The sequence below is a fragment of the Rattus norvegicus genome, chromosome 18 (assembly GCF_021556685.1).
Source record: "Rattus norvegicus strain SHRSP/BbbUtx chromosome 18, alternate assembly SHRSP_T2T, whole genome shotgun sequence".
Taxonomy (NCBI): Eukaryota; Metazoa; Chordata; class Mammalia; order Rodentia; family Muridae; genus Rattus; species Rattus norvegicus.
Window position 1 is genome coordinate 167728 of NC_141551.1, and position 26967 is coordinate 194694.

The 26967-nt window shown below is 48.3% G+C and overlaps 1 protein-coding gene across 14 annotated transcripts in view; it reads left to right on the forward strand.

Moving 5' to 3' along the window:
• Positions 1-26076, forward strand: part of F8 (coagulation factor VIII) — a 32059-nt gene extending 5983 nt beyond the window's left edge. The window contains 22 exon segments of one of the 14 annotated variants that reach the window (NM_183331.2): positions 176-271; positions 888-1109; positions 1190-1442; positions 2021-2192; positions 2309-2402; positions 3456-3670; positions 5726-5876; positions 6739-6948; positions 9575-11651; positions 11709-12491; positions 15406-15559; positions 16085-16294; positions 16971-17199; positions 17523-17705; positions 18889-19005; positions 19239-19310; positions 19738-19823; positions 20627-20782; positions 21364-21508; positions 21601-21749; positions 22034-22210; positions 23955-25580. In NM_183331.2, the coding sequence (NP_899160.2) occupies positions 176-271; positions 888-1109; positions 1190-1442; positions 2021-2192; positions 2309-2402; positions 3456-3670; positions 5726-5876; positions 6739-6948; positions 9575-11651; positions 11709-12491; positions 15406-15559; positions 16085-16294; positions 16971-17199; positions 17523-17705; positions 18889-19005; positions 19239-19310; positions 19738-19823; positions 20627-20782; positions 21364-21508; positions 21601-21749; positions 22034-22210; positions 23955-24110 (6107 nt within the window). In that variant the 3' untranslated portion in view covers positions 24111-25580. 14 annotated transcript variants of the gene reach the window in all.
• Positions 26077-26967: the final 891 nt, after the last annotated feature.

Consider the following 26967-nt stretch of genomic DNA (forward strand, 5'->3'; position numbering starts at 1 on the left):
ACACGGTCATGTGATATGTTACATATACCGTCATGTGATATGTTAGGTATACCGCCATGTGATATGTTACATATACCATCATATGAAACGGGGACAGTGACTCGGGAAAGGAGAGGAGGAAGTGATGTCATTGACTTCTGGAACGGACCCTGCTGACCTCGTTCCCCTTCCACAGGGCGGAGCTGGCACGCAGCAACACGTGACCCCGCGTCCACCGAGGCCCAGCCCACGGTGCACACTGTGAATGGCTACACGAACCGGACACTGCCGGGTTCGTGCGCGGCCATCCGACCTCCCTGGGGTCGCAGCCTTGCGTGTCGTGTGCGGGTTCCAGAGAGTTCTGGACCCGTGAACTGTACCCTGCGCATGGCTGCTGTGTGTTTGTGTGTGTGTGTGTGTGTGTGTGTGTGTGCAGGGCCGGAAGTGCAGGTGTCACACGAACACCATAGCGCAATTGTGTGTTTGTTGTCGTGTCCGTGCACAGAAGTGTTTTTTGTTTTGTTCAGATGTGAAAGGGGAGGTGCATGTATGTGTGTATGTGTGTATGTATGTATGTATCTGTGTATGTATGTGTGTGTGTATGTATGTATCTATGTATGTATGTGTGTATGTGAGTGGCTATGTGTGTATGTATGTGTCTATGTGTCTATGTATGTCTGTGTGTATGTATGTATGTATGTATGTGTGTTGTACGTATGTGTCTATGTATGTCTGTCTTATGTGTATGTGTGTATGTATATGTGTATGCATGTATATGTGTATGTATGTATGTGTCTATGCATGTAGATATGTATGTGTGTATGTATGTATACATGTATGCATGCATGTGCTTTGAATCCTGCTTATCCTTACTACTTCTCTGTAGCTGTCTCACTCCCATTTCACAGGTCTGACCGGATGCCGCGGAACATCCGTGTACTGGCACGTGATGGCGGTGGGCACCACGCCCGACATACACTCCATCCTCCTCGAAGGCCACACATTCTCTGTGAGGAGCCACCGTCAGGCTTCCCTGGAGATCTCACCTATGACTCTGCTCACGGCTCAGACGTGGCTGATGGACCTGGGGCGGTTCCTGCTCTTCTGTCACATCTCCTCCCACAGACACGGTACTGACACATCTCCTCCCACAGACATGGTACTCTGCCTCCATGACATTGACGATCCCGTGTGCCCCGTGTGCCTTCAGGTGGCATGGAAGCCTACGTCCAGGTGGACAACTGCCCCGAGGCGCCCCAGGGGCAGGGGAAAAGGGACGAGGACACAGAGGACTATGATGATCTGGACTCGGAAATGGACGTCTTCACCTGGGACCCCGATGCCGCCCCCTTCGTCCAGGTCCGCTCAGCAGCCAAGAGACACCCCAAGACCTGGGTGCACTACATCGCAGCAGAGGAGGGGGACTGGGACTACGCGCCTGCGGCCGCCACCCTAGAAGACGGGTAACCATGCGGGACGCAAACTACTGCACCACCCAGCCCTGCCTTCTCCCCAGAACCCAGACCTCACATGCGTGTCAGTTACTCAGGCCAGTGGATCCAGAAGCCGGGCTTAAGAGCACGGATGTTCATGGTCATGCGCAGGCCAGAAGGGCATGGCCTGCACTGGAAATGGAGGGAGATGAAAGAGACCCAAGAGTCCAGGGCTGTGCGTGCGCTTCAGAGGGACGGGGGGCGAGAGCTCTAGCCACTGCACTGCATGGCTTTGCTTCTTTCTCAGGGTTTCACATTTATTTCAGTTGCTCAGCAAATATCTACACACACACACACAGACACATGCACACTCACGCACACATGGACACACACAGACACATGCACACAGACACATGCATACTCACGCACACACACACACATACACAGATATACACACACACAGACACACATTCACACACAGACATACATACACGGACACACACACATGCACACACACAGACACACTCACCCCTCACTGAGTAACTGTGCAAGCACCGTGTTCAGGCCCCACATCGTCTGCACCGCTCACCTCCCCACCCATCATGCAGGAGCCTGCGGAACCGGTACCTGGGGCGTGGCCCTGGCCGCATCGGCAGCAAATATAAGAAAGTCAGGTTCGTGGCCTACACGGACGGCACCTTTCACACGCGTGAGGCCACCCCGCGTGAAGCTGGGCTCCTAGGGCCACTGCTCTACGGGGAGGTCGGAGACTCACTGTTGGTGAGAACACGGGACACACATAGGGTCGTCTCAGTGTGGGTGAGAACACGGGACACATGGGGTCCACGCCTCTCCCACGGCCACGCCCTGAATCGCCATCTCGCTTGCACTTTCAGATTGTGTTCAAGAACCGAGCGAGCCGGGCATACAACATCCACCCTCATGGGATCCGTGACGTTGGCGCTGTGCATGCAGGGAGGCTGCCACGAGGTAACAAGTGTCTCCCTGTGTGTCTGGGTGTGTGTACGTGTGGTGTGTGTGTGTGTGTGTTTGTGTGTGTCTGTGTATGTGTTTCTGTGTGTGTGTCTGTGTGTTTGTGTGTGTGCGCGTGTATGTGCGTATATGTGCACACATGTGTATATATATATTTATATTCGAGACACACCTCCAGCTGTTGACACACTGCTGTCACCATAATTTCACACACTTTTCTGCACCGTGTGAGGAGCACATGGAATTTTCCCAATGTTTTTCCCGTGGAGCTCGGTCACGTGCTGCCCTTCCTTCCCTGGCCCGTTTTCACCGTGCGCTGTGCGAGCCACATGTGTCCGGCAGGTGCCGTCTCACTCTGTTTGCCGGAAGTTTGCATGCGCGTGTGCATGAGTCATTCCCATGACGAAAAAACGCTGTCATCGCTGAAGCAGGAAATTTCTTTCTTTTTTTTTTTTCTTTTTTTTGGAGCTGGGGACCGAACCCAGGGCCTTGCGCTTGCTAGGCAAGTGCTCTACCACTGAGCTAAATCCCCAACCCCAGGAAATTTATTTCTGTTTTGTTCCAAATTGTGTGAGAATACGCGTGTGCCATGTCAGGTTGCAGTTTCGATGTGCAGAGAACTTGAATTACATACATATATATTATATTTAATATATTAATGTATTAAATGACAATTTAAATTGTTAAATCATTAAATTATTAAATTATTATTAAACCAATATATTAAATAATAATATATTAATATATGATATATGTTAATACGATATGTATTAATATATTTTATATATTATATATAAATATATGTATATGTACATACATATATATATGCAGGTTATACATATATACACATATATATACAGGTTACACATATATGTATATATGCAGGTTATACAGATATATATATGTGTGCAGGTTATACATATATACACATATATATGTGCAGTGTGCAGGATATATATAAAATATATGCATGTTTGGACTTAATGCAACGTCACTGTATACGTCATCCACGATCCTGTAGTGACTCACTTTCGGTTTGAACGTGTGCAGGGGTGAAGCACGTGAAGGATTTGCCGATCCGCCCAGGAGAGACGTTCAAGTACAGGTGGACGCTGACCGCAGAGGATGGGCCTGCAAGGTCGGATGCGCGGTGTGTGACGCGCTACTATGCGAGCGCTGTGGATCCCGAGAGAGACCTGGCTTCCGGGCTGATTGGCCCCCTCCTCATCTGCTGTAAAGAATCTGTAGATCAAAGGGGGAACCAGGTGAGACCCTTTCTTCCCAGCGACTGGACCTGAACGTAGACATATGTACATATGTACATATATACATACATAGATATAAACATGCATCGCATGTACATATATACATATGTATAAACATATATTACATATATACATGTGTATAAACATACATACACGTACATATATACATGTACATATATACATAGTTATAAACGTATATACATATACATAAATATAAACATATACACGTGTACATGTATACATACATAGGTATAAACGTATATACATATATACATAAGTATAAACATATATACATATATACATAATATAATCATATATACATATGTACATATATACATACATAGGTATAAACGTACATGTATGGCCTACAGAAAACGCAACCCGATAAAAGTGCAGAAGCCAAGTCCCACTCGACTCTCATCAAATCTGAGTTTTCTTTTTTTTTAACATACATTTACTTATTGATTGATTGATTGATTGATTGATTTAGTTTTATCTTTTTAAAAAAAATTTTTGCCACACAGATTTCTTCATTTACATTTCTCTTCTTTAAAACATTTACGTGAGCACACGGTGGCCATCTTCACATGCACCGGAAGAGGGCATCAGATCCCATGACGCACGGCCGTGAGCCCCCGCATGACTGCTAGGAATCGAACCAGGGACCCCTGGAAGGGGACGGTGCTCTAACCACTGAGCCATCTGCCCACCCGTATTTCAATGACCATTTTTTGAGTCAGGGTTCCAGTCTTGCCCTGAGCTCTTCATGTAGCTGGCGGTGACCTTTGACCTATGGTCCTCCCACCTATACCTTATGAACCCCGTGACTGTGTCATGTGATGCCCCTCCCGGTTTGTGCAGTGCTGGGGGTGAGGCCGATTTGCTGATTTACAGGGTAATAAGGATGATTGATTAGCTATGATAAAGATGATTGATTGGCTATAATTAATCAAGACATGATGACCAAGGTCTGGTCAGGCCGTGGAGAGCGGAGTCTCTGGGCAGAGGGATGCTGGGAGAAGAAAGCACTGTACAACTAGCCGTGTTCACCGTGCACGCCGTCGGCCGCACTACAGGGTGTTGGGTTGGTTTCTTCCAGGCCGGCCTGGCCTATGAGCAAAGCCTGTCCGAAAACAAAAGTAATAATAATCAATAATAATGATCAATTGGTCATAACAATAAGTATATTATTTATTATGATAATAGTGATAATAGTCATTACCTGAGTAAGAAAAATTTAGTTCTTTGCAAAAGTAAATCTCACTGCTCGGGTGTGGAGGAACCGATGGCCGTGTTGTGAAGCTTGGTGGTGAATTCCTGCCAGTTACATGGCATTCTGTGGGTTTGATGCACGCAGCACACGGTCTTGGATGCAGGCGTGACGTATGGCATACAAATGTAGAGTAGCCGGGCTTTGAACTCATACTCAGACGTGAGCAGATGCCACACCTGAGCATGTTTCCTAATCATACTTTCCACATTCATCTTCCAGAAGCCTGTGGAAAAGTATGTATATATATGTATATATGTATAATATAAGTATATGTATAATATAATAAATATACATATAATAATATATGACGATATATGTGTCATATAATATATAAGTATATATAAATATATATTGTATATGTATGATGTAATATACATATGATAATATATGATAATATGTGTGACATATAAAATAAATATATACAAGTATATAAGTGTATATACATATACATACATATATATATTCTCTAATTTCCTCTTCAGCAACTTGGCTTCTGTAACTCTGGGTCATATAAAACCAAATTTACACACATGACGTTTATATCTATGGAAAGCGCCATTCCGAGGTGTCCTGGGGCTTTTTTTGAACAAAATCTTTTGCTCCGCCGCCATTCAGCATCCACCCCATCACATGCGATCCCCGCTTTATGTGTTCTAATCTCCAGTAGGCCTTACGTAGTGACGTGTGTGCGGGCCGCCGGCTCCTGCCTACGGCATGAGTGACGGCTCCTGCACTCTACTGTACACGTCATTAGTGACGTCTCCTTCATACATCATTCACAGATGATGTCAGACGAGAGGAACGTCATCCTGTTCTCCGTGTTTGATGAGAACCGGAGCTGGTACATCTCGGAGAACATGCGACGCTTCCTCCCCGACGAGGCACATGTGCAGCTGCAGGACCCCGAGTTCGAGGCCTCCAACCTCATGCACAGTGAGTGAGGAGTGACAGGCGCTCTGTGCTACCCTGACCTTCGAATCTGCACTTTATGTCATCACTCCCTGTGCCCAGTGATGACGCACCGCGTAGCTCGCTTTGAAATATCTTATTATGATGTCATCACGTGCCATGCACACGTCATCCGCCCTCTCTATATCTTTTCACTTCAACCCGCTTTTGTTCACTTTTAATGTAGGGGTGGGTCATCTTGCTTTTCCTGTCCCTGCCTCCTACGGGGTCTGTTCTACAGGACAGCCTTCTATAGGGATGTATGGGAATATATATATTTATATTTACATTTATATTTATGTATATTTATTTGTAGATATTTGGTATATGTTTATAAAATATAGGACTATATTCCCTGGGGATATTTGCTGACTCAGTGGACCGAATGACACGTGCCATGGGCGTCCCATTGGTCTATCTCACTGACCATGTCGCATTGAAATAATTTTCATCTCCTTATGAAATAAAACAATCAGTGGGATCCCTTGTCCACTTTCTCCTCCCGTAAAATTCACTCCACTCGTTTTCCGGTGAGGCCTCCGTTCACGTGTAAATGCCATGACAGTTAACGGCAACTGAATATGTCACCTGTCCTCACGTGACCCCGCCCTGGAGCTTCATCTCTATGGCTCCCACACTGTGTGAATCTCCCCACTTTGGGTTTGCAGCCTGGCTATTAGATATTGATCTTCTCCCTGATTGCTCACGGTTCTCCATGGTAAGGTGACAGGTGTGGTTGCTGGGAAACGAAGTCAGCATGTCCGCGCTCTAACCACTGAGCCTCCCCCCCAGGCCGTAATAATAACTTCTCATCGTTTCCTAACAATCGCATCCATTGGCTTCACAGGCATTAATGGCTACGTCTTCGATGGCCTGGAGCTGCGCGTTTGCCTGCACGAGGTGGCTGCCTGGCACGTGCTCAGCGTCGGCGCGCAGACTGACTTCCTGTCTGTCTTCTTCTCTGGACACACGTTCAGACACAGGGCGGTGTACGCAGACACACTCACGGTGTTCCCGCACTCGGGGGTCACCGTCTTCATGTCCATGGATAACCCAGGTTGGCTGTCGGTGTCGGTTATTGATATCAGTTATCGATATTAGTCATTGATATTGGTTACTGATATCAGTTATCTATATCAGTTATCAATATCAGTTATTGGTATCACTTATCGATATCAGTTATCGATATCTATAATCTATATTAGTCATCGATATTAGTTTTGATATCAGTTATTGATAGCTGTTATTAGTATTAGTTATTGGTATTAGTTATGTACATTACTTATCAATGTTAGTTATTGATATTCATTATCTATATTAGTTATTGATATTAGTTACCGATACTGATTATTGACATCCATTATCAAAATTATTGATAGCTGTCATTGGTATTAGTTATGGATATTCGTTATCTATATTAGTTATTGATATTAGTTATCAATAGCAGTTATTGATAGCAGTTATTGGTATTAGTCATCAGTATTAATTATGAATATTGCTTATAAATACGACTTATCAATATTAGTTATAGGTATTAGTTATAGATATCAGTTATTGATATTAGTTATCGATATTGGTTATCGATATTAGTTATTGATATTAGTTACTGATAACAGTTATAGTAGCTGTCAATATCAGTTATCGGTAGCAGTTATTGGTATTAGTTATTGGTATTAATTATGGATATTAATTATAGATATTACTTATTGATATTATCAATATTAGTTATCAATAACAGTTATTGCTATTAGTTACTGGTAGCATTTATAGATAGTAGTTACCAATATTCATTATTAATATTCATTATCTATATTAGTTATGTATGTTATTGATGTTAGCTATCGATATTAGTTGTTGATATTAGCTATCAATATTAGTTATTGATATTAGTTATTGATATCAGTTACTGATACTAGTTATTGGTATTGGTTGTGGACATTAGTTATCGATATTAGTTATCCATATTATCCTTTCGCCGACAACTGTGATCATTTCATGCTTCTTTTGCCCAGTCTGTCACATTCAGGCAGACGGGTTTAATCCGTGGCTTTGGTCATGGCAAAGTATTCTAATGAGGAACAAATTGCTTAGACATGATTGTGATTGTGATATCGACAACCAAGGCACACACACGTGAACAGATACGATATTTCTTCCAAATTTTATCCGTGTGTTTGTGCCCAAGGCTGCCGTGTACACCTCTGTATAGGATCCGTATGTTTAGTGTCGCACATTCCAATGCAACCATTCCGTTTATTCCTGTGAACATTTACCCATTGTCTTCTTTTTTTTTAAACAGAATTAACTCCATGGTGAAAATATCTGAGTTACGAACACATGTGTGCACATATGTGCTGTTTTCTTATACATATTATTTCCAACCGTTATATTCTATTTTATTTCACATTTTTTCAATTTATCCTTTTTTTTTCACTTTTACTAAATCAGGTTTTTCTTATTTACATTTCAAATGTTATCCCATTTCCAGTTTTCTGTATGTCTTCTTATATTTTTTCTCTGTACTTTTCTCATTTTTTATTTATATATTTATTTTTCCCCATTTTTTGTAAATCAGGGATTTCTTACTTACATTTCAAACATTATTCCCTTTCCTGTCCATCAGCCCCATCCCCTCCCCTTCTATATGGGTGTCCCTCTCCATCCACCTCCTTCCTGCCCCCCCCCACATTCCCCTGCACTGGGGGTCTAGCCTTGGCAGGACCAAGGGCTTCCCCTACCACTGGTACCCACTAGGCTATCCTCTGCTACGTAGTATGCAGTCGGAGCTCTGGGTCAGTCCATGTGTGCCCTTTGGGTAGTGGTTTAGTCCCTGGGAGCACCAATTACCTTCTCTATGCCAGGCATGATAGAGAGTGGCGACATAAAGATAACAGTACCCACTCAGCATGGCAGGTCAGTGCCACAGGACTTGCCTACCACATATACATTCCCGGATCAAGTTTTGAAAAACAGATAGAAGCCTCGAACCTGCCTTTCATATAGAGACAGACAAAGTCTTTGTGTGACGTGACCCCCACCGATGGGGTCGGGGAGATCGCTGATGGGGTCAGGGAGAGCACCAATGGGGTCAGGGTCAGGGTTTAGTTTAGGGTTAGGGCTTAGGGTCAGGGCTAGGGCTTGAGTCAGGGTCAGAGTCAGGATCAGGGTCAGGCTTAGGGCTTAGGGTCAGGGTTAGGGCTTAGGGTTAGGGTCAGGGTCAGAGTCAGAGTCAGGGTTAGATGCAGAGACACAATTGTCGCATAGTTGAACGTTCCACATGTTTTTGTCATGTTTATCACTCTACCGTGTGTTTGTACTTGTGTGGGCACCCGTGCTGTAGCGCAAGGTCAGAGGTTAAAGGGCAACTATGAGACACGTTCCTTTTCCTCTACGACGTGGATTCTAAGGATCGCATTGAGGTCGTCAGACAGCTCTACCCGCTGAGCCCTCTTCCGCGGCCTTGCGACTGGCCATGCGCAGGGCACGCCGGCGGCAACGCCCCGGTGACCCTTACCTAGCATCAGTGAACCCATGTCGGGGATTTAACCGCGTCACCCGTGCATAACAGGACAGACTTCTCTGCCGTGTCTTCGTCCATCTGGAAGTGGGCGAGAACCTCCAATGTGAAACAGACTTGGGGAATGGGGCTATGTGTGACTGGTTTTACCCTTTCTCATTCCCAGGTGTGTGGGTGCTGGGGTGCCACAACCCGGACTTCCGGGAGAGCGGGATGACCGCACTGCTGAAGGTTTCCAGTTGTGACGAGGGCGTGAGTGATTACTACGGAGAGACCTATGAGGGCGTTCTGGCCCCGTTGGCCAATGACAATGCCGTGGACCCCAGGAGCTTCTCCCAGAATTCAAATCATCTGCACAGCAGGAAAAAGAAAAGCAACACGCCGATGCGCTTCCCACTGAGCCATCCTACCCAGCATGGCTCCTTTTGGTCGGACAGCCAGGGAGATGTCCATGACGCTGTTCATAGAGCCCATTCACCCGCTGCAGCACACAGCAATGAAGGCCCAGCCGAAGCAGCCCAGCTCGAGCCCAAACCCCATCCCGGTGAGAAAATGGCACTTCCTCCTTCTTGGTTAAGAGCAAAGAGAAGTCTGGTGACAACCATGGAAGCCAAGCGGAAGAAACTGGATCTCCAGGTCCAGGTTTCTGGTTTGCCCGACGACAGAACAACCGCAGTGGTTGCGCCGGACGATCCGATGGCGGCTTGTAAGAAGGCGGGTTCTTCAGGGTTTCCAGATGAATCGAGTCCCGCTGCATTGGGTAAGAAAATGTATCCCCGTATCAGGCCCCACGGACCTTTAAGCATCATTGAAGGAAACAGGGATTCCAACTCGTCGGACTCGACTTTAATGTATAGGCTGGGAAGTCCACCAGGAGACGCCACATCATGGACGGAGAACCGCAGAGGACTTGGCGAAAAGAGGTCTCACAGGGTCGCTTTCCTGGCCAGAGGTAACACTTTACTCAGCGACGTTGATGAAAAATCGCATGCCCCCGGCCCAACATCAGTTGGGAACAGCACAGCAGCCGTGCAGGACACCATATTAGAGATCTGCAGTGAGATTCTCGAGGTCACACCTCCGATTCATGACAGGATACTTTCAGACAAAAGTGCTACATATTTGAGACCGCACCGTACGCCCGACAGAATCACCTCGACGGAAAGGAAAGACATACGTCACGAAAAAGATGGAGATCTTGTTCCGCAGGATGCAGATGACACAAGCGCACCATTCTCGGAGGCGCCTTTCCTGTCAGAATCCACAGATTGGTTAAAAGAGGCCAATGGGGATAACTCCGCAAAACCTGAGCAAGAACCCAGTCCAGAGCAATTAGTGTATTTAATGTATATAAAGTGTATGGAAAATCAGAGTTTCTCGTCAGAGAAGAATAAAATCATAGCAGGGCAAGGTGGATTTACCAAGAACACAGGACTTGAAGACACGGTTTTTCCCAGAAAGACGAGTGTGTTTCTCACCACTGTGGCTAAGCGGCAAGAAAGTGGGAGGCACAACCAAGAAAACATTCCTCAGGCAGTGACAGAGAAGGAAGCGCCAATCGAAGAGAAGGGAGCTCTGCCCCAGGTGCACATAGCGACTGGCTCTAAGAACTTCCCGAGAGACATGTTTGTACTCGGTACTGGGCAAAATATAAATCTCCACGAAGAGACATATGTACCAGTTCACAAAAACGTCCCATGGACAAGGAACCCAACAGACACAAGACAGATTCCCATGGTTCATTTCTTTAAGAAAAGGAAGGAGGAGGAAACCAATTCAGGAGGCTTGGTAAATAAAACGAGAGAAATGGTGAGAAACTACCCAAGCCAGAAGAATAGCGTTGCTCGACGTAGGGAACAGGCTTCGGGACGAATCAAAGCATCCGCTCGTTGGCTTCCAGACGTAAACCGTTCAATCCAGAGTCTCCTTAAACAGATTGACCACCGCAAGGAAAGGAAAAAGTTCATTATAGAATCTCGCTCCGCAGATCCTTCTGGGACTAAAAGTCCCACTCAGACCAATCATTCTCCCTCACACGTTGTGAAAACGTCAGCATTCCCACCGAGAGACATCCGAAGGATCGAGTCGCGAGACAGTTCTCAGGTCTGGGTGTCGTCCTATGCTTACGACTTTGAGGCAGGAAGTTCTAGAATTCGAGAGAGCAGTCCTTTCCTGAATGAAACTGAAACGGATAACCCCTCTCTCGCCGTGCCACCGCGGGAGAGGTTCGTGCGTCGAGGAAGGTTCGCCTCCCCGGGAAAAGTGAACACACACTCAGTGCCGTTCATGCATCGAGGAAGGTTCACCTCCCCAGAAAAAGTGAACACACACTCAGCGCCGTGTGACAAACCCGAAAATGTTGTCTCCTCGGAACCAGTGTCGCCTGGCGAAGCTGTCACAGTCGCACTCCCTCCTCACGTCTCCACTCAGGAGGAGGAACCTTTGCCTGCAGGAAGTAGCTGTGAGCGTCGCGGACATGTGGATCTCTTTCTCGAGATCTCTCTCCAGAGAACACGGGGGCCCGTTGAACGGAGTAGAGGAAGGAGGTCTGGGGGAGACACGGAAGGTCACACAGAGAATCCCGGAAAGACTCCCTCCCCACTGCCACAGATGCCGAAAGATCAGCGTGGGTCTGAAGCGGGGTACCCGAAAATCTGCCGCTGGAGAGACGGCACTGTTTTGCCCCCGAGGCCTCACAACCTTTCCCTAGGAGCAAAGAAAAAACCAAATCTGCCCCGAAGAGAAGCCACTCGGGTGGAGCAAGGCGAGGCTCTGAGCCTGGTCTCTCCAGAGCCCCTGGTGCTGAGACGACGTCCAAGGGAATCTAGCACCCTTCTGCCAGGAGGAGAGATGCGAGAGGACGACGGTGATGGTGTCACGGCGGAGTACGACGATGACGTCATGGCAGAGTATGACGACGATGCTGTCACGGTGGACACGCCCGAGGATTTCGACATCTATGGCGAGGAGGCAGGGCAGGGACCCCGCGGCTTTCAGCAGAAAACGCGGCACTATTTCATCGCGGCCGTGGAGGAGCTTTGGGACTACGGGGTGCGTGTGTCGCCTGGAGCTCCGGGAGACAGGTTTGTGTTGTTGTTTGTTGTTGTCGCTTTTTATTACACTGTTGTTTGTTGTCATCGCTTTTTATTGCGTTGTTTGTTGTGATCGCTTTTTTTTTCCCCATCTTTATTAACTTGAGTATTTCTTATTTACATTTCAATTGTTACTCCCTTTTCCTGTTTCCGGGCCAGTACTCCCCTCCCCCCCTTCTGTATGGGTGTTCCCCTCCCCATCCTCCCCCCATTACCACCCTCCCCCCGAACAATCACTTCACTGGGGGTTCAGTCTTAGCAGGACCCAGGGCTTCCCCTTCCACTGGTGCTCTTACTAGGCTATTCATTGCTACCTATGAGGTTGGAGTCCAGGGTCAGTCCATGTATAGTCTTTGGGTAGTGGCTTAGTCCCGGGAAGCTGTGGTTGGTTGGCATTGTTGTTCATATGGGGTCTCAAGCCCCTTCAAGCTCTTTCAGGCCTTTCCAAGATTCCTTTAACGGGGGTCCCATTCTCAGTTCAGTGGTTTGCTGCTGGCACGCCTATGTATTTGCTGTATTCTGGCTGTGTCTCTCAGGAGAGAGAGATCTACATCCGGTTCCTGTGAGCCTGCACTTCTTTGCTTCATCCATCTTATCTAATTGGATGGCTGTATATGTATGGGCCATATGTGGGGCAGGCTCTGAATGGGTGTTCCTTCTGCCTCTGTTCTAAACTTTGCCTCCCTATTCCCTCCCAAGGGTATTCTTGTTCCCCTTTTAAAGAAGGAGTGAAGCATTCGCATTTTGGTCATCCTTCTTGAGTTTCATGTGTTCTGTGCATCTAGGGTAACTCAAGCATTTGGGCTAATAGCCACTTATCAATGAGTGCATACCATGTGTGTTTCTCTGTGATTGGGTTACCTCACTCAGGATGATATTTTCCAGTTCCATCCATTTGCCTATGAATTTCATAAAGCCATTGTTTTTGATATCTGAGTAATATTCCATTGTGTAGATGTACCACATTTTCTGTATCCATTCCTCTGTTGAAGGGCATCTGGGTTCTTTCCAGCTTCTGGCTATTATAAATAAGGCTGCTATGAACATAGTGGAGCATGTGGCTTTGTTATGTTGGGGCATCTTTTGGGTATATACCCAAGAGAGGTATAGCTGGGTCCACAGGTAGTTCAATGTCCAATTTTCTGAGGAATTTCCAGAATGGTTGTACCAGTCTGCAATCCCACCAACAATGGAGGAGTGTTCTTCTTTCTCCACATCCTTGCCAGCATTTGCTGTCACCTGAGTTTTTGATCTTAGCCATTCTCACTGGTGTGAGGCGAAATCTCAGGGTTGTTTTGATTTGCATTTCCCTTATGACTAAAGATGTTGAACATTTCTCTAGGTGTTTCTCAGTCATTCGGCATTCCTCAGCTGTGAATTCTTTGTTTAGCTCTGAACCCCATCTTTTAATAGGGTTATTTGTCTCCCTGCATTCTAAATTCTTGAGTTCTTTGTATATTTTGGATATAAGCCCTCTATCAATTGTAGGATTGGTAAAGATCTTTTTCCAATCTGTTGGTTGTCATTTTGTCCTAACAACAGTGTCCTTTGCCTTCCAGAAACTTTGCAGTTTTATGAGATCCCATTTGTCAATTCTTGATCTTAGAGCATAAGCCATTGGTGTTTTGTTCAGGAAATTTTCTCCAGTGCCCATGTGTTCAAGATTCTTCCCCACTTTTTGTTCTATTAGTTTGAGTGTATCTGGTTGATGTGGAGGTCCTTGATCCACTTGGACTTAAGCTTTGTATAGGGTGATAAGAATAGATTGATCTGGGTGATCTGCATTCTTCTACATGCTGACCTCAAGTTGAACCAGCACCATTTGCTGAAAATGCTATCTTTTTTCCATTGGGTGGTTTTGGCTCCTTTGTCAAAATTCAAGTGACCATAGGTGTGTGGGTTCATTTCTGGGTCTTCAATTCTATTCCACTGGTTCATCTGTCTGTCTCTGCACCAATACCACGCAGTTTTTATCTTGTGATCGCTTTTTATTGCGTTTATTCCCTTTACAACCCCATGTCAGCCCTTCCTCTGCCCCACCCCGTGTCTCCCTCACAGATTTCCACCCCCATGCTCCCCTCCCCTTTTTAAAAAGTGAAGCCCTCCTCTGGGTGTCAGAACCCCCATCTGCCCCACCCATCCCACCCCCCATCTTCCCCAGCCCCCACCTGTCCCTTCTGCCCCAACCATCCCACCCCCCATCCACCCCAACCCCCATCTACCCCATCTGTCCCAACCCCTATGTGCTCCCTGCTCCATCCGCCCCAAGCCCCCTTTGCCCCACCCATCCTACTCCCCACTTTTGCACATCAAGTTACTTCAAGGCTAGTCCCAAACGAAGGCCAAACCTCTCATCAGCCACACATGTGCAGAGGTCCAGCCTGTGCTCACGCCTTGGCTCAGAGGAAAGCGTCCTCTATCTGTGTCCCTGCGTGTCATGTAGACAGAACACATTTTGGGTTGAAGGTTTTGTCTGTGCATGTGTGTGTGTATGAGTATGTGTGTATGAGTGTGTGCATGTGTGTGTGCATGTGTGTTTGTGCGAGTGTGTGTGTGAGTGTGCATATGAGTGTATGTGTCACCCAAACCAAAACCTACAACTCTCTCGTCTCCTCGCCTCTCTCTCCCTCCTCCCTTGCCATAGTCACCGACGCTGCCGCCATCATCGATTTATGCTGCACTAGAAATGTGACCCCGAGACCCCTTGCGCGTTGGCCAGCGCTGCTCACTGAGCCGCACGCCCCACTCCTGAGAATCCCCTTTCGTCTCCGTCCCTCTCCTGCCCGCGCAGTCACATTCGCTGTGAATCTCGGACCCTGCCCAAGTGTGACCTCACACACGGGGGGAAGAAAAGCATGAGGCGCTGTTCTTTGCGGGTCCGAAAAACACAGATTTTTCTCTCCAGGGCGTGGAGTGGGGACGCAGCTAGGTTCCGGAAAGTGGTTTTCCGTGAGTTCACGGACGGGTCGTTCACGCAGCGCGTGCACCGTGGGGAGCTGGACGCACACCTGGGGCTACTGGGGCCATACATACGGGCGGAAGTGGAGGACAACATCGTGGTGAGTCGCGGACGCGCTGGTCACGGACATGATTCTATATGTTCAGTCGCCTCCTGGTTGTGGGAATGACATATGTGCGTGGGAATGACGTACGTGCGTGTGTAGGGTGGAAGTAGGAGTCACGTTGTCCAGGCCGGCGTGTCTCAACCTGTAGGTGAGGATGCCTTTGGGTGATCACGTGACCCACATGTCAGGTATCCTATACATCGGCTATTTACATTAACTTCTGCCCAGTACCGCGGGTCGGCACAACGTGAGGGTCGCGGTATCAGGAAGTGCAAACCGTGTGCAACCGAGTCCGTGTGTCCGTGCGACCCTGTCCGTGTGTCCTTTTGAACGATGCCCATCCCCTAACCCGCCTCCCTCTGAGCGTTTAAGGATTTTTCACGTTGTGAACTCGGAATTTGAATTAAATTTAAAGCGAATGAATGAATTTTCCTGGTAACTTTCTCCTCTAAGTCTGCATTTTTTCTCCTTAGGTTTTTATCACTCTGATAAAAATTACTCGTCTGCGTCTTTACCCAGGTGACCTTCCGGAACCAGGCCTCCCGCCCCTACTCCTTCTACTCCAGCCTCGTGTCCTACCCGGAAGCCGACGGTGGAGCTGCACCAAGGAGCAACTTTGTGCGGCCCAACGAGACCAAAACTTACTTCTGGAGAGTCCGGCCCCACATGGCGCCCACGGACGGCGAGTTTGACTGCAAGGCCTGGGCCTATTTCTCCGACGTGGACCTCGTAAGCTGCGGGCTACGGGGGTGTCCGGGCGGGGTAGGGGGCGACCTCTTGATGCGCGTGGGGATTTCGCCGGTGCTCGCGTGTGCGCGCCGTATGCAATCCCGACGCACACATGAGAGACCCGGGGGAGACTTCAGGTTCCCTGGGACTGGAGTCAAAAAATAGTCGTGAGCCGCCATGCGGGTACTGGGAATGAGACAGATAATTCTGGAAGAGCAGCCAGCGATCCTGACCATTTGGCTACCCTTTCCAGGCTGGTTTTTACGTCCTGACCACTGGGCTAAAAGTCTCAGTGTTCACGCTCAGCACAGCGGGACGTTTTAGGCCAGGGCGTTGGCGTCACTGTTCTGTGTCAGAAATGTCGCTCTGGAATGTTCTAGGGAGAATGAATAGTGCAATTGATGCACCTGAGAGGACTTTAATGCAATCAATACAACTAATACAGTTATTACAATTAATTAATGAAATTAACGCGATGGATACAATTGTTACAATTAATTAGTGCAATTAATGCGATCGATACGATTAATGCAATTACTGCGATTGATAAAATTAATTATTGCGATTAATGCACATGAGAGACAATTAATGCGATCACTGTGATCGATGTGATCGATGGAACGCGGCTGGCCAACGCATACAAGCGGACGCTGATGCAGCTGCCGCGTCACTCTAGGAGCGAGACCTGCACTCGGGGCTGATTGGGCCACTGCTCGTGTGCCACGCCTCCACCCTGCACCCCTCGCACGCGCGGCCGCTCGCAGTGCAGGAGTTCGCGCTGCTCTTCGCGGTGTTCGATGAGACCAAGAGCTGGTACTGCGCTGAGAACCTGGACCGGAAGTGCAGGCCGCCCCGCGGCACCCCCGCGGGAGACCCCGCCTGGAGAGAAGAGTACCGCTTCCATGGTAAAGAAGAACGGTGTATACGTCATCCATACGTAAATATTACTCGTGTGCACGTCATCCATACGTAAATATTACTCAGCGTGATTACTCAGCGTGACTGTCATCCATACGTAAATTACTCAGCGTGCATACGTCATCCATACGTAAATATTACTCAGCGTGCGCGTCATCCATAAGTAAATATTACTCAGCATGCACGTCGTCCATACATAAATATTACTCAGTGTGCATGTCATCCATACGTAAAGTGTTATTTTCTGGGGAGAGACAGGAAGTTGTCAGAGCCGAGGGTGATGACTTTCTGTGCATCACTTCCTCCTCAGCCGTGAATGGTTACGTCGCAGATGCTCTGCTTGGCCTGGTGATGGCGGAAGGTCGGAGGACGAGGTGGCATCTGCTCAGCATGGGCGACCCCGGGCACGCACAGTCCGTGCATTTCAGCGCGCACAGCGTCACCGTGCGGGACGGGGGCGAGCACAGGACGGCGGTGTGCAACCTGTACCCAGGTGCGCGCGGCTGTGAGCTATACCCTATATGTTCACGGGGGTCCACGTGATGCTGTGCTGTATACATTCTGTTCTCTATACATTCTGTGTTCTATACGTTCTGTGCTCTATACATTCTGTTCGCTACACGTTCTGTGCTTTATACCTTCTGTGCTCTATACCTTCTGTGCTCTATACATTCTGTTCTCTATACATTCTGCTCTCTATACATTCTGTGTTTTATACATTCATGGGGACGCGCACTTTATCCCAGACACAGAGATAAATGAATCAGCAAACGAATGATGTAATTCCAGGAACATAAAGAATACTTGGAATCAATAATTCACACCGGGCAGTGCTTTCCTCACGAACCCCACAGTGTATGTGCAGCTGTCGACACTGATTGCTGGGGACTGGGGAGGTGGCTCAGTGGTTAGAGCGCCGACTGCAGAGGTCCAGAGTTCAATTCCCGGCGGCCACACAGTGGCTCAAAGCCGTGTGTCATGGGATCCGACGCCCTCTGCTGGCACGTGTGAAGATGGCGGCCATGAACTCACATAGAACAGGGAGAGCCTGACAGACGTTCACAGATGTGAACAACGCATGGAGGAAGCACTGATGACGTCAGTTTCCACTTGTCCCTCTAAGTAGTGTGACTCCGCCCCGTTTTCACTGAGTGTGTGTGTGTGCATGTGTGTGTGTCTGCGTGTTTGTGTCCATGCGTGTGTGTGTGTGTGCATGTGCGTATGTGTGCGTGTGTGTACCTGTGTCTGTGTGTGTCTATGTGTGCGTGCCTGTGTCTGTGTCATGTGTGCGTGTGCGTGTGCATGTGTGTGTCCATGCGTGTGTGTGTGTGTGCATGTGCGTATGTGTGCGTGTGTGTACCTATGTCTGTGTGTGTCTATGTGTGCGTACCTGTGTCTGTGTCATGTGTGCGTGTGCGTGTGTGTGTGTGCGCGCACGCGCGCCCCGGAGAGGTTGGAGGTTTCCTGTCACGAGGGGTGAATGACCGGTGGGTTCAGACACCCGAAGACGGCATCGGACCCCGTCACATACTGTCGTGAGCCACCGCGTGGTCACCGGGAACCAAACTCGGGACCTCTGGGACAGCAGTCACCGCTCTAACCAGTGAGCCGCCCTCCCCAACCCACCATCCTTACTTTTCCCAGGAAATAATCTTTGTTCCTTCCGGTCCCCCAAGGCGTGTTCACAACCGTGGAGATGTTGCCGTCCAGAGCGGGGATCTGGCGGGTGGAGAGCCTGGTGGGCGAGCACCTACGGGCTGGGATGAGCGCCCTCTTCCTGGTGTACAGCACGCGTGAGTAACCGGACTGGGAACTAACCATTTGGCCTCCTTCCCTACGGCTGCCGTCCTCCCTGACGCGGCCGCATTTGTCAAAGCAGACAATTGGTGTGGCCCTGGGGCGTGGGCGTGGCCCTACCAGAGTGGCTGTGGCCCTGTTGGAGTGGGTGTGTCCCTCTCAGAGCAGGAGAGACTAAGAGGTGGTTGTGTCTGTGCGTCCAGCTGACCCCGCGTCCATGTGGTTCCAGGCTGCCAGGTCCCGCTCGGCATGGCTTCCGGTTACATCCGGGACTCGCAGATCACGGCTTCCGGCTACCACGGTAAGCGTTGGGACCCCGAGTCTGGGATTCGCGTCCCGCCTGCCTCTCCTCTTGGGTGTCGGGGGTCGAACCTGTGTCCTCGAGCGGAGCGGAGTTAGTGGGGGGGAGCCTCGGCTCTGACCGTGGCCATCTTGGTTCCGACAACACCCATAGCCCCACCCCTGCCTGATGTCCTGCCCTTCTGCGGGAGGGGGCACTGCGGGTCCCCCCTCCCCACTGTGGGGAAACTCATCAACCCCTCCCCTCCCCCGCCCATCTCAGCCTTCCCTCCCCTCCCTCACCCATCTCATCCACCCCCTATATGTGTATTACAATAATATAACGTATAGATTGAAAGTCACTGTAACAATATGGCCGCTCTCTCTCGCTCTCTCTCTCTCTCTCTCTCTCTCTCTCTCTCTCTCTCTCTCTCGCCCCTGCGGTGAAGGGCTGTGGACCCCGCAGCTCGCGAGGCTTCACAACGCGGGATCCGTGAATGCCTGGAGTGCCAAGGAGCCATTCGCGTGGATCAAGGTCAGGACGTATGGTGGGGGCGGCACCGCGTGTGCTGTGGGACAGCGCTTAACATATGCATAGGATGACGTGTTATAGCCGTGATCATGTTATGTCCATGATTATATGTTATAGTATGTAATAATATATGATATAGTGATCTATTAACACAGTATACCATATAACATATTATATAATGATTTTATAATATATTATATTCATAATTATATTGTTATATCCATAACTATATATCATACTATATGATAGTACATTATCATATATTAATACAATATATTATATATTATTATCTATTAATACAATGTCATATTAATATAATAATATAATGTACTTTATTTTAATTATATTAAATTATATTCATGATTATGTTATATAGCATTATAATAGTATATAATAATCTATTAACACAGTATATCATATAACATTCATACAATGATATATGTTTTATTCATAATTATATCTGTAATGAATGACTCACATGTAACAGCGTGAAGGACACACACCCCTCCCACTTCCTGCTACTTGGAGTCCAGCCTCGGAACGCTTTCCATGACCATGGGTGGTGGTTACTGCAGGCTGAACCCCTGTAGATCAGTGGGTCACATGCTCAGCCACAGGGGTAGCTCCATTAGGAGGTGTGGCCTTATTGGAGGAATTGAGTCACTGTGGGGTGGGCTTTGAGGACATATGTGGTCAGACCATCACATGTATGTCCCATGGTCTTCCATACATACACGGTCAAACCGTCACACATATGCCCCATGGTCTTTAACATACATTAAAATGCGTGTCCTTCTAATTGGCAGGTGGATCTCCTGGCGCCCATGATTCTTCACGGCATCGAGACGCAGGGCGCCCGTCACAGACTTTCCAGCCTTTATGTGTCTCAGTTCATCATCATGTACAGCCTGGATGGGAAGCAGTGGCTGAGCTACCGAGGAAACTCCACGGGAAGCCTGATGGTATGTGATGGGTTCTCCCATGTAACAGGTTCTCCCACATAAAGGGTTCTCCCATGTATCAGGTTCTCCCATGTATCGGGTTCTTCCATGTAATGTGTTCTCCCATGTAACAGGTTCTCCCATGTGACGTGTAATGTGTTCTCTCGTGTAATGTGTTCTCCCATGCAACGGGTTCTCCCGTGTGATGGGTTCTCCCGTGTTATGTGTTCTTCCATGTAACGGGTTCTCCCGTGTGCGTGTGCTTGGTTGGTGCTGTTGTGGGGTTGGTGCTGTGCTTTATGGGCTGGAGAGGTGGTTCAGTGGTTAGAGCACCGACTGCTCTCCCAGAGGTCCCGAGTTCAGTTCCCAGCAAGCACACAGCGACGCCCAGCCATGCGTCATGGGATGCGACGCCCTCTTCCAGTGCGTCCAGGACAGTGAGGTCATACATGTAAAATAAATGAATAAGTCTTCACATGTGCCGTGCCCTGCCTCCGCACAGGCTCCGTGTTTTTCGTCTGCGGAATTCATGAAGTGGTCATTTTTCACGGCCGTGTAGTACTCCACTGTACACATGTGTTTCCCGTGATCCCTCCCCATAGGTTTTCTTCGGCAACGTGGACGCGTCCACTGTGAGGCACAACCGCTTCGACCCCCCGATCGTTGCCCGCTACATCCGTGTGCACCCCACACATGCCAGCATCCGTACCGCCCTGCGCATGGAGCTGCTCGGCTGCGACCTGAACAGTGAGGAGGAAGTGAGGGGAGGAAGTGAGGGGGAAGTGAGGAGGAAGTGAGGAGGAAGTGAGGCGACAACCCGCCACTCTCGTCTCTCCGAGGCTGCAGCGCGCCCCTGGGCATGGAGAGTGGATGGATCTCGGACACGCAGGTCACTGCCTCGTCCCACCTCAGCACCACGTTCTCTGCTTGGCTGCCTGCGCTCGCTCGGCTTCACCTCCGGGGTGGGGCCAACGCCTGGCGACCCCAGGTGAGCGGCGCGCATTCACCCCACACCTGAGGAGGATGGGAAATGGGGAGATGCCCTTGTGTTTCCTACGTGTAAGCGCTGTCCACCGTGAAGCGCAGTGGTTAGCGCTGTGAACCGTGATCCGCCATGGTAAGTGCTGTCCACTGTGATGTGCAGTGGTAAGCGCTGTCCACCATGGTGCGCAGAGGTTAGCGCTGTTACGTGGTCACAAAGATGGTTGTGGGGTCCTCCCAGCCTCAGCAAACAGTCACGGAGGAGATTGTATTCGAATTTCTGCCCTCCAGGTGAATGATCCCACACAGTGGCTGCAGGTGGACTTGCAGAGGACTGTGAAAGTCACCGGCGTCGTCACCCAGGGCGCGCGGTCTCTCCTCACTGCCATGTTTGTGAAAAAGTTCCTCGTCTCCACCAGCCAAGATGGCCGCCACTGGACTCACGTCTTGCAAGACGGCAAGGTCAAGGTATTTCTCCTGGAAAGGGCGTGGTGCTCACAGTAACTCCGTCCTGTCACCAGGCCGGGCTAACCTGGACTCTGCAGAGCGCGTAGGCCGGGCTAACCTGGACTCTGCAGCGTGCGTAGGCTAACCTGGACTGTGTAATGTTGGATCTTGACCATTCAATGCTTGTCATATCTCCCACTCTGTGACCTTACCCTGCTTGGGTTGCGGGGTCATGGTTTCCCATCGACTTTGATATCTGGACTTGGTAGAACCGAGCGAGGGCCTAGGTGTGACCCGCACTGCACACGTGACCCCTCACCTCCCTCCACACGTGACCCCCTCACCTGCACCGTGGACACGCAACCTGACCCCCGTGGCAGCGCGGGTCTGTCACCCCTCCTCACGCCGCTCTTCCCGTGTTACCCCATCGCCCCCGGGGCATTAGGAGCCCAGAATGAACAGGGTGGAGTCTGAGCAGGGCGGGGTCTGAGCAGGGCGGAGGTGCACTTCCTGTTCCAGACCCAAAACTCACTTAGTGGAACCTGGGGGCATGGGCACTGGAAGCTAAAACTTTCCAAAAGGTCACGAGGGGCGATGGTGGGCGTGGCTAATCCTTCTCCACCCTCCACCCCCTGGACCCATGCATCCTGGGTATGGGGGAAATCGTACTGCCCTCTGATTGGTCACTGACCCACATTCTGCCCCAGCCATCCATGTTCCTGCCCCCCGCATTGGCGCCGTCACTGCGTCTACCCAGGGCCGATGACGGGACCACGGTGTGACCACTGAGTTCCATGACCGTGTGCCCCTGGTCACACTCCTTGGGCTGTGAAATAAGTCCCTTCATGTGACGTAACAGTGCAGGATACCATGGAGGACATAGCCCAATGTGGACAGGTTGCTCAATGGTCATCTCACCAGGTGGCTCAGTGGTCATCTCACCAGGTGGCTCGGTGGTCATTTCACCAGGTAGCTCAGTGGTTATCTCAGGAATGGCGCCCAACCCGGGGCTCAGGGTTGGTCCCTGCCGTTGGCACATCTGGCTCTCGGCAGCAGCTGTGGCCAGGTCAGTCTTGGTGACCGGAAGTCCGTGTTGTTGAGCCACCGTCGCTGCCACCGTAGCTGCTCTGTCTGTGCCCACGGAGTCATGACCGGGATGGAGTCAGAGGCAGAGCCATGATGGGGGCGGGGTCAGAGGCAGAGCCACGACCCAGGCGGCGTCATCCCCTCGGCGGAAGTCGCCTTTTACAAGGCAACGCCCGGCGAGGCCATAGGTGCATCGCATCCCATGGCGTCCCATGTAACAGAGTGGAAACCAACAGGCATTCGAGCAGCTTCATGTAACTTGGTTGGGCCTTCGGGATCTGCCCGGTCACGTATGTGCTGCTTGCATGTGACAACACGCTGCTGCCGTGCGCATCCTACCTCACGAGTCTCGGGGTCCGATGGCATGCAGCCTCACATGCGTGTGTATCTGTACCCCAGCCTCACATGCATGTGTACAGGAAGCGCTTCATGTCCTCGCCACCCTGACTTAGATTTAAGGCGATTTCAGGCGAGGAGCGTGATGCATGGTGTGGTCTTTTATCAGATTTTTTTTTAATCGTGCATTTATTTTTCCCTTTATTTATAAGCGCCGTGCCACACTCCCCCATGTGTTGTGCAAAGCGGAAGTGACACATGCACTTGTGTGTTGCGCTAGCTGTTGTGACACACTCACTTGTGTGTTGTGGGGAGTAGAAGTGACTCCTGTGTCCTCCTGCAGGTTTTTCAGGGTAACCGGGATGCGTCCACGCCCATGGTGAACTCTCTGCACCCCCCGCGCTTCACTCGATACCTTCGGATTCACCCCCAAGTGTGGGAGCGGCAAATTGCTCTGCGGCTCGAGATCCTGGGGTGTGAGGCTCAGCAGCTGGACTGAGGTTGCCTTCGCACCTGCGCCTGTCACCCCTCCTCAGTTCGAGGGTTGTGTCACTGCTGTAAAGGGAAGCATGGCAGCGCATAAGCAGATGTGGCGCTGGAGGAGTGACCGCGATTCCACATCTGGACCCACGGGCAGCAGGAGGACAGAGACGCGCCACCACCATTTTATTTAAGACCATACATGATGTATAACCATATATGATCACACACGACCCCACTTTGATACTCTCCAAATTATTCATCCTGAATTTCCTGAAGACTTAACTTTCGACGTTCGGAGTGGAAGCCAGGAAGCGATGCACTAGGTTTTACACGTTCGGTGTATATGGTGTATATATGATGTATATTGTGCACGGCCAAAACCAAAAAAAAAAAAAAATCCGTGATAGAATGAGAACTGGAAAAAATGATTCTTTTTATTCCTTCTCATCCATGAACTTCATTCACTCATTCATGGCCCCACTATATGTAGCCTTCCATGTTCTCTTTTCTTCATGTTATACTGTATCTAAATGTATGCTTGTTTACATATATAATATATAAAACTATATAACTATACATAGGTATATATAAGTATATATAAGTATATAACTATGTAACTATAATGCTATATATATAAGTATATATAACTACATAACTATATACATAACTATATATATAAACTATATAACTGTATATAACTAAGTATATATAACTATATATAAGTATATAAAACTATATATAACTATATGTAAATATGTATCATCAGCTAGATTATATATATGAGAGAAAACATATAGATCTTTTCTTTCTGACATTGCGTGACCTCATTTAATAACATACATTCTAAGGCTATTTATGTTCCTGAAAGTTTTATCTTCATTTAAACTTTAATTGAAAACCCGAAACACTGAAACTTTTAGGAAAAAAAGAAAAAGAAACCCACAGGATATATATATGTGTGTATATATATATATACATATATATATATGTATATATATATATATTTTCACCCTTGAATATATACATACCCTTGAAGATCTCAGTCTAGGCAGGAACTTTCAAATGGAGCATAAACTCGACAGGAACTGACCCCAAGTATCAACATGTGAAAAACATGCGCAGCAAGAGAAACGACCATCAGTTCACACACCGTCCAGAGGATAAGAGACAAATCTTTACCAGCTACACTTCACAAAAGGGCTAATTAATATGCAGGGGCTGGAGGGATGGCTCAGTGGTTAGAGCACCGGCCGTTCTCCCAGAGGTCCCTAGTTCAATTCCCAGTGACTGCACGGTGGCTCGCAACCCTCTGTCATGGGATCCGTGTCCACGCACACGGAGCAGTCTCTGCCCTGTCACGCACACAGAGTGCTACTATCTTCAATAAATGAATAATTCTTAAAAAGGGCTGATATCCAGGATTTACAGAGAACTGCGGAAATTAAACACCAATGAGATTAAATTGTTAAGCCACAAATGGGCAAATGCACAGAACGTAGTCTTCTAAACAAACACACACAAAAATGAGCCACAAATGGTAAATAACTTTTTTAATGTCCGTAGCCATGGCCATAAGAGAAACACAAATCCAACCATTTTAAGACACCGCCTCACCCCAGTCATGCACATCTGATGGGAAAAGTCGGAGGTGATGCGGAGAGGAAGGAGCCTAGAATCACGGTTGGCGGTGGCATAAATTAATGCACCTGTCATGGGAATCAGTTTGGAATATTTTCAAAAATTAAAAAATAATACGGTAATGTGACCTGACTGTTTCACTCCTGGGCGTATACTCGGGAAACCCCACACCCTACCCTGAAAATACGTGTTCATCTCACTTCGTTCGCTACAGCAAAGAATTAGAACCAACGGGTAAATGTATAATAAAAATTTGGTCTATACGTACATGTCTGTAAGGGACGCTACTTAGCTCTAATGTTAACAGTCGATATTTCTATCAGAAAATAAAAACTTTAAAGTTACATTAAAGGGTTTTACCCCCCCCCCAATCCCTTGTGTTTCACTCGTTCCGTTACCGATTTCCTGCTGAAACAGAAAATACAACGGGAAATTTTATACAACCGACAAAGTTAGAGAATTTTTATTATTATTATTATTATTATTATTATTATTATTATTATTATTATTATTATTATTATTTCTGTAGTCGGAATATCAAGGAATCCTGAGAAAACAGCACTGTTGCACACATCGCAGTAGCCATGGCCATCAACTGAGCTGTCCGAGGATGTGTTCAAAACTTGCAGCCCGAAGATGATTTGAAAAAAAAAATATATATATATATATAATATAATAAAAATAAGAGAAAAATTTGTCCTGGTCTCAGGAAAGGCAGAGGAAGAATGCGTTCGTTTCACGCTGGTGCTGGTTCAGGGATCCTGCTCGCCTCTTCATTTATCAGAGTCCACGACCAACAAAGCTATAGACAGTGTCATTTCCTATAGAATTCTAACCACGCCTAACTCAGTGATGCGACGGTTGACCGTCTTTTCCCGTGAGTGATGCGGCCTCATTTCTCAGATCGAATCAACTATTTTGTCTTCAATTCTGAATTAAAACAAAACGTGGGTGCATGTGAATGAAAGTCTTCAAGAATTATTTGAACACTATTTAATAGTATTTTAATACTATAGAAAGATGACACATGGACAGATCCAGGGCTCCAACTGCATATGTAGCAGAGGATAGTCTAGTGGGCACCAATGGGAGGAGAGGCCCTTGGTCCTGCCAAGTTTGGACGCCCCCCAGTGTAGGGCATTGTTGGGGGGACGGTAATGGGGGGAGGATGGGAAGGGGAACATCCTTATATAAGGAGAGGGGGAGGGGATGGGGGCCGATGGACAGGAAACTGG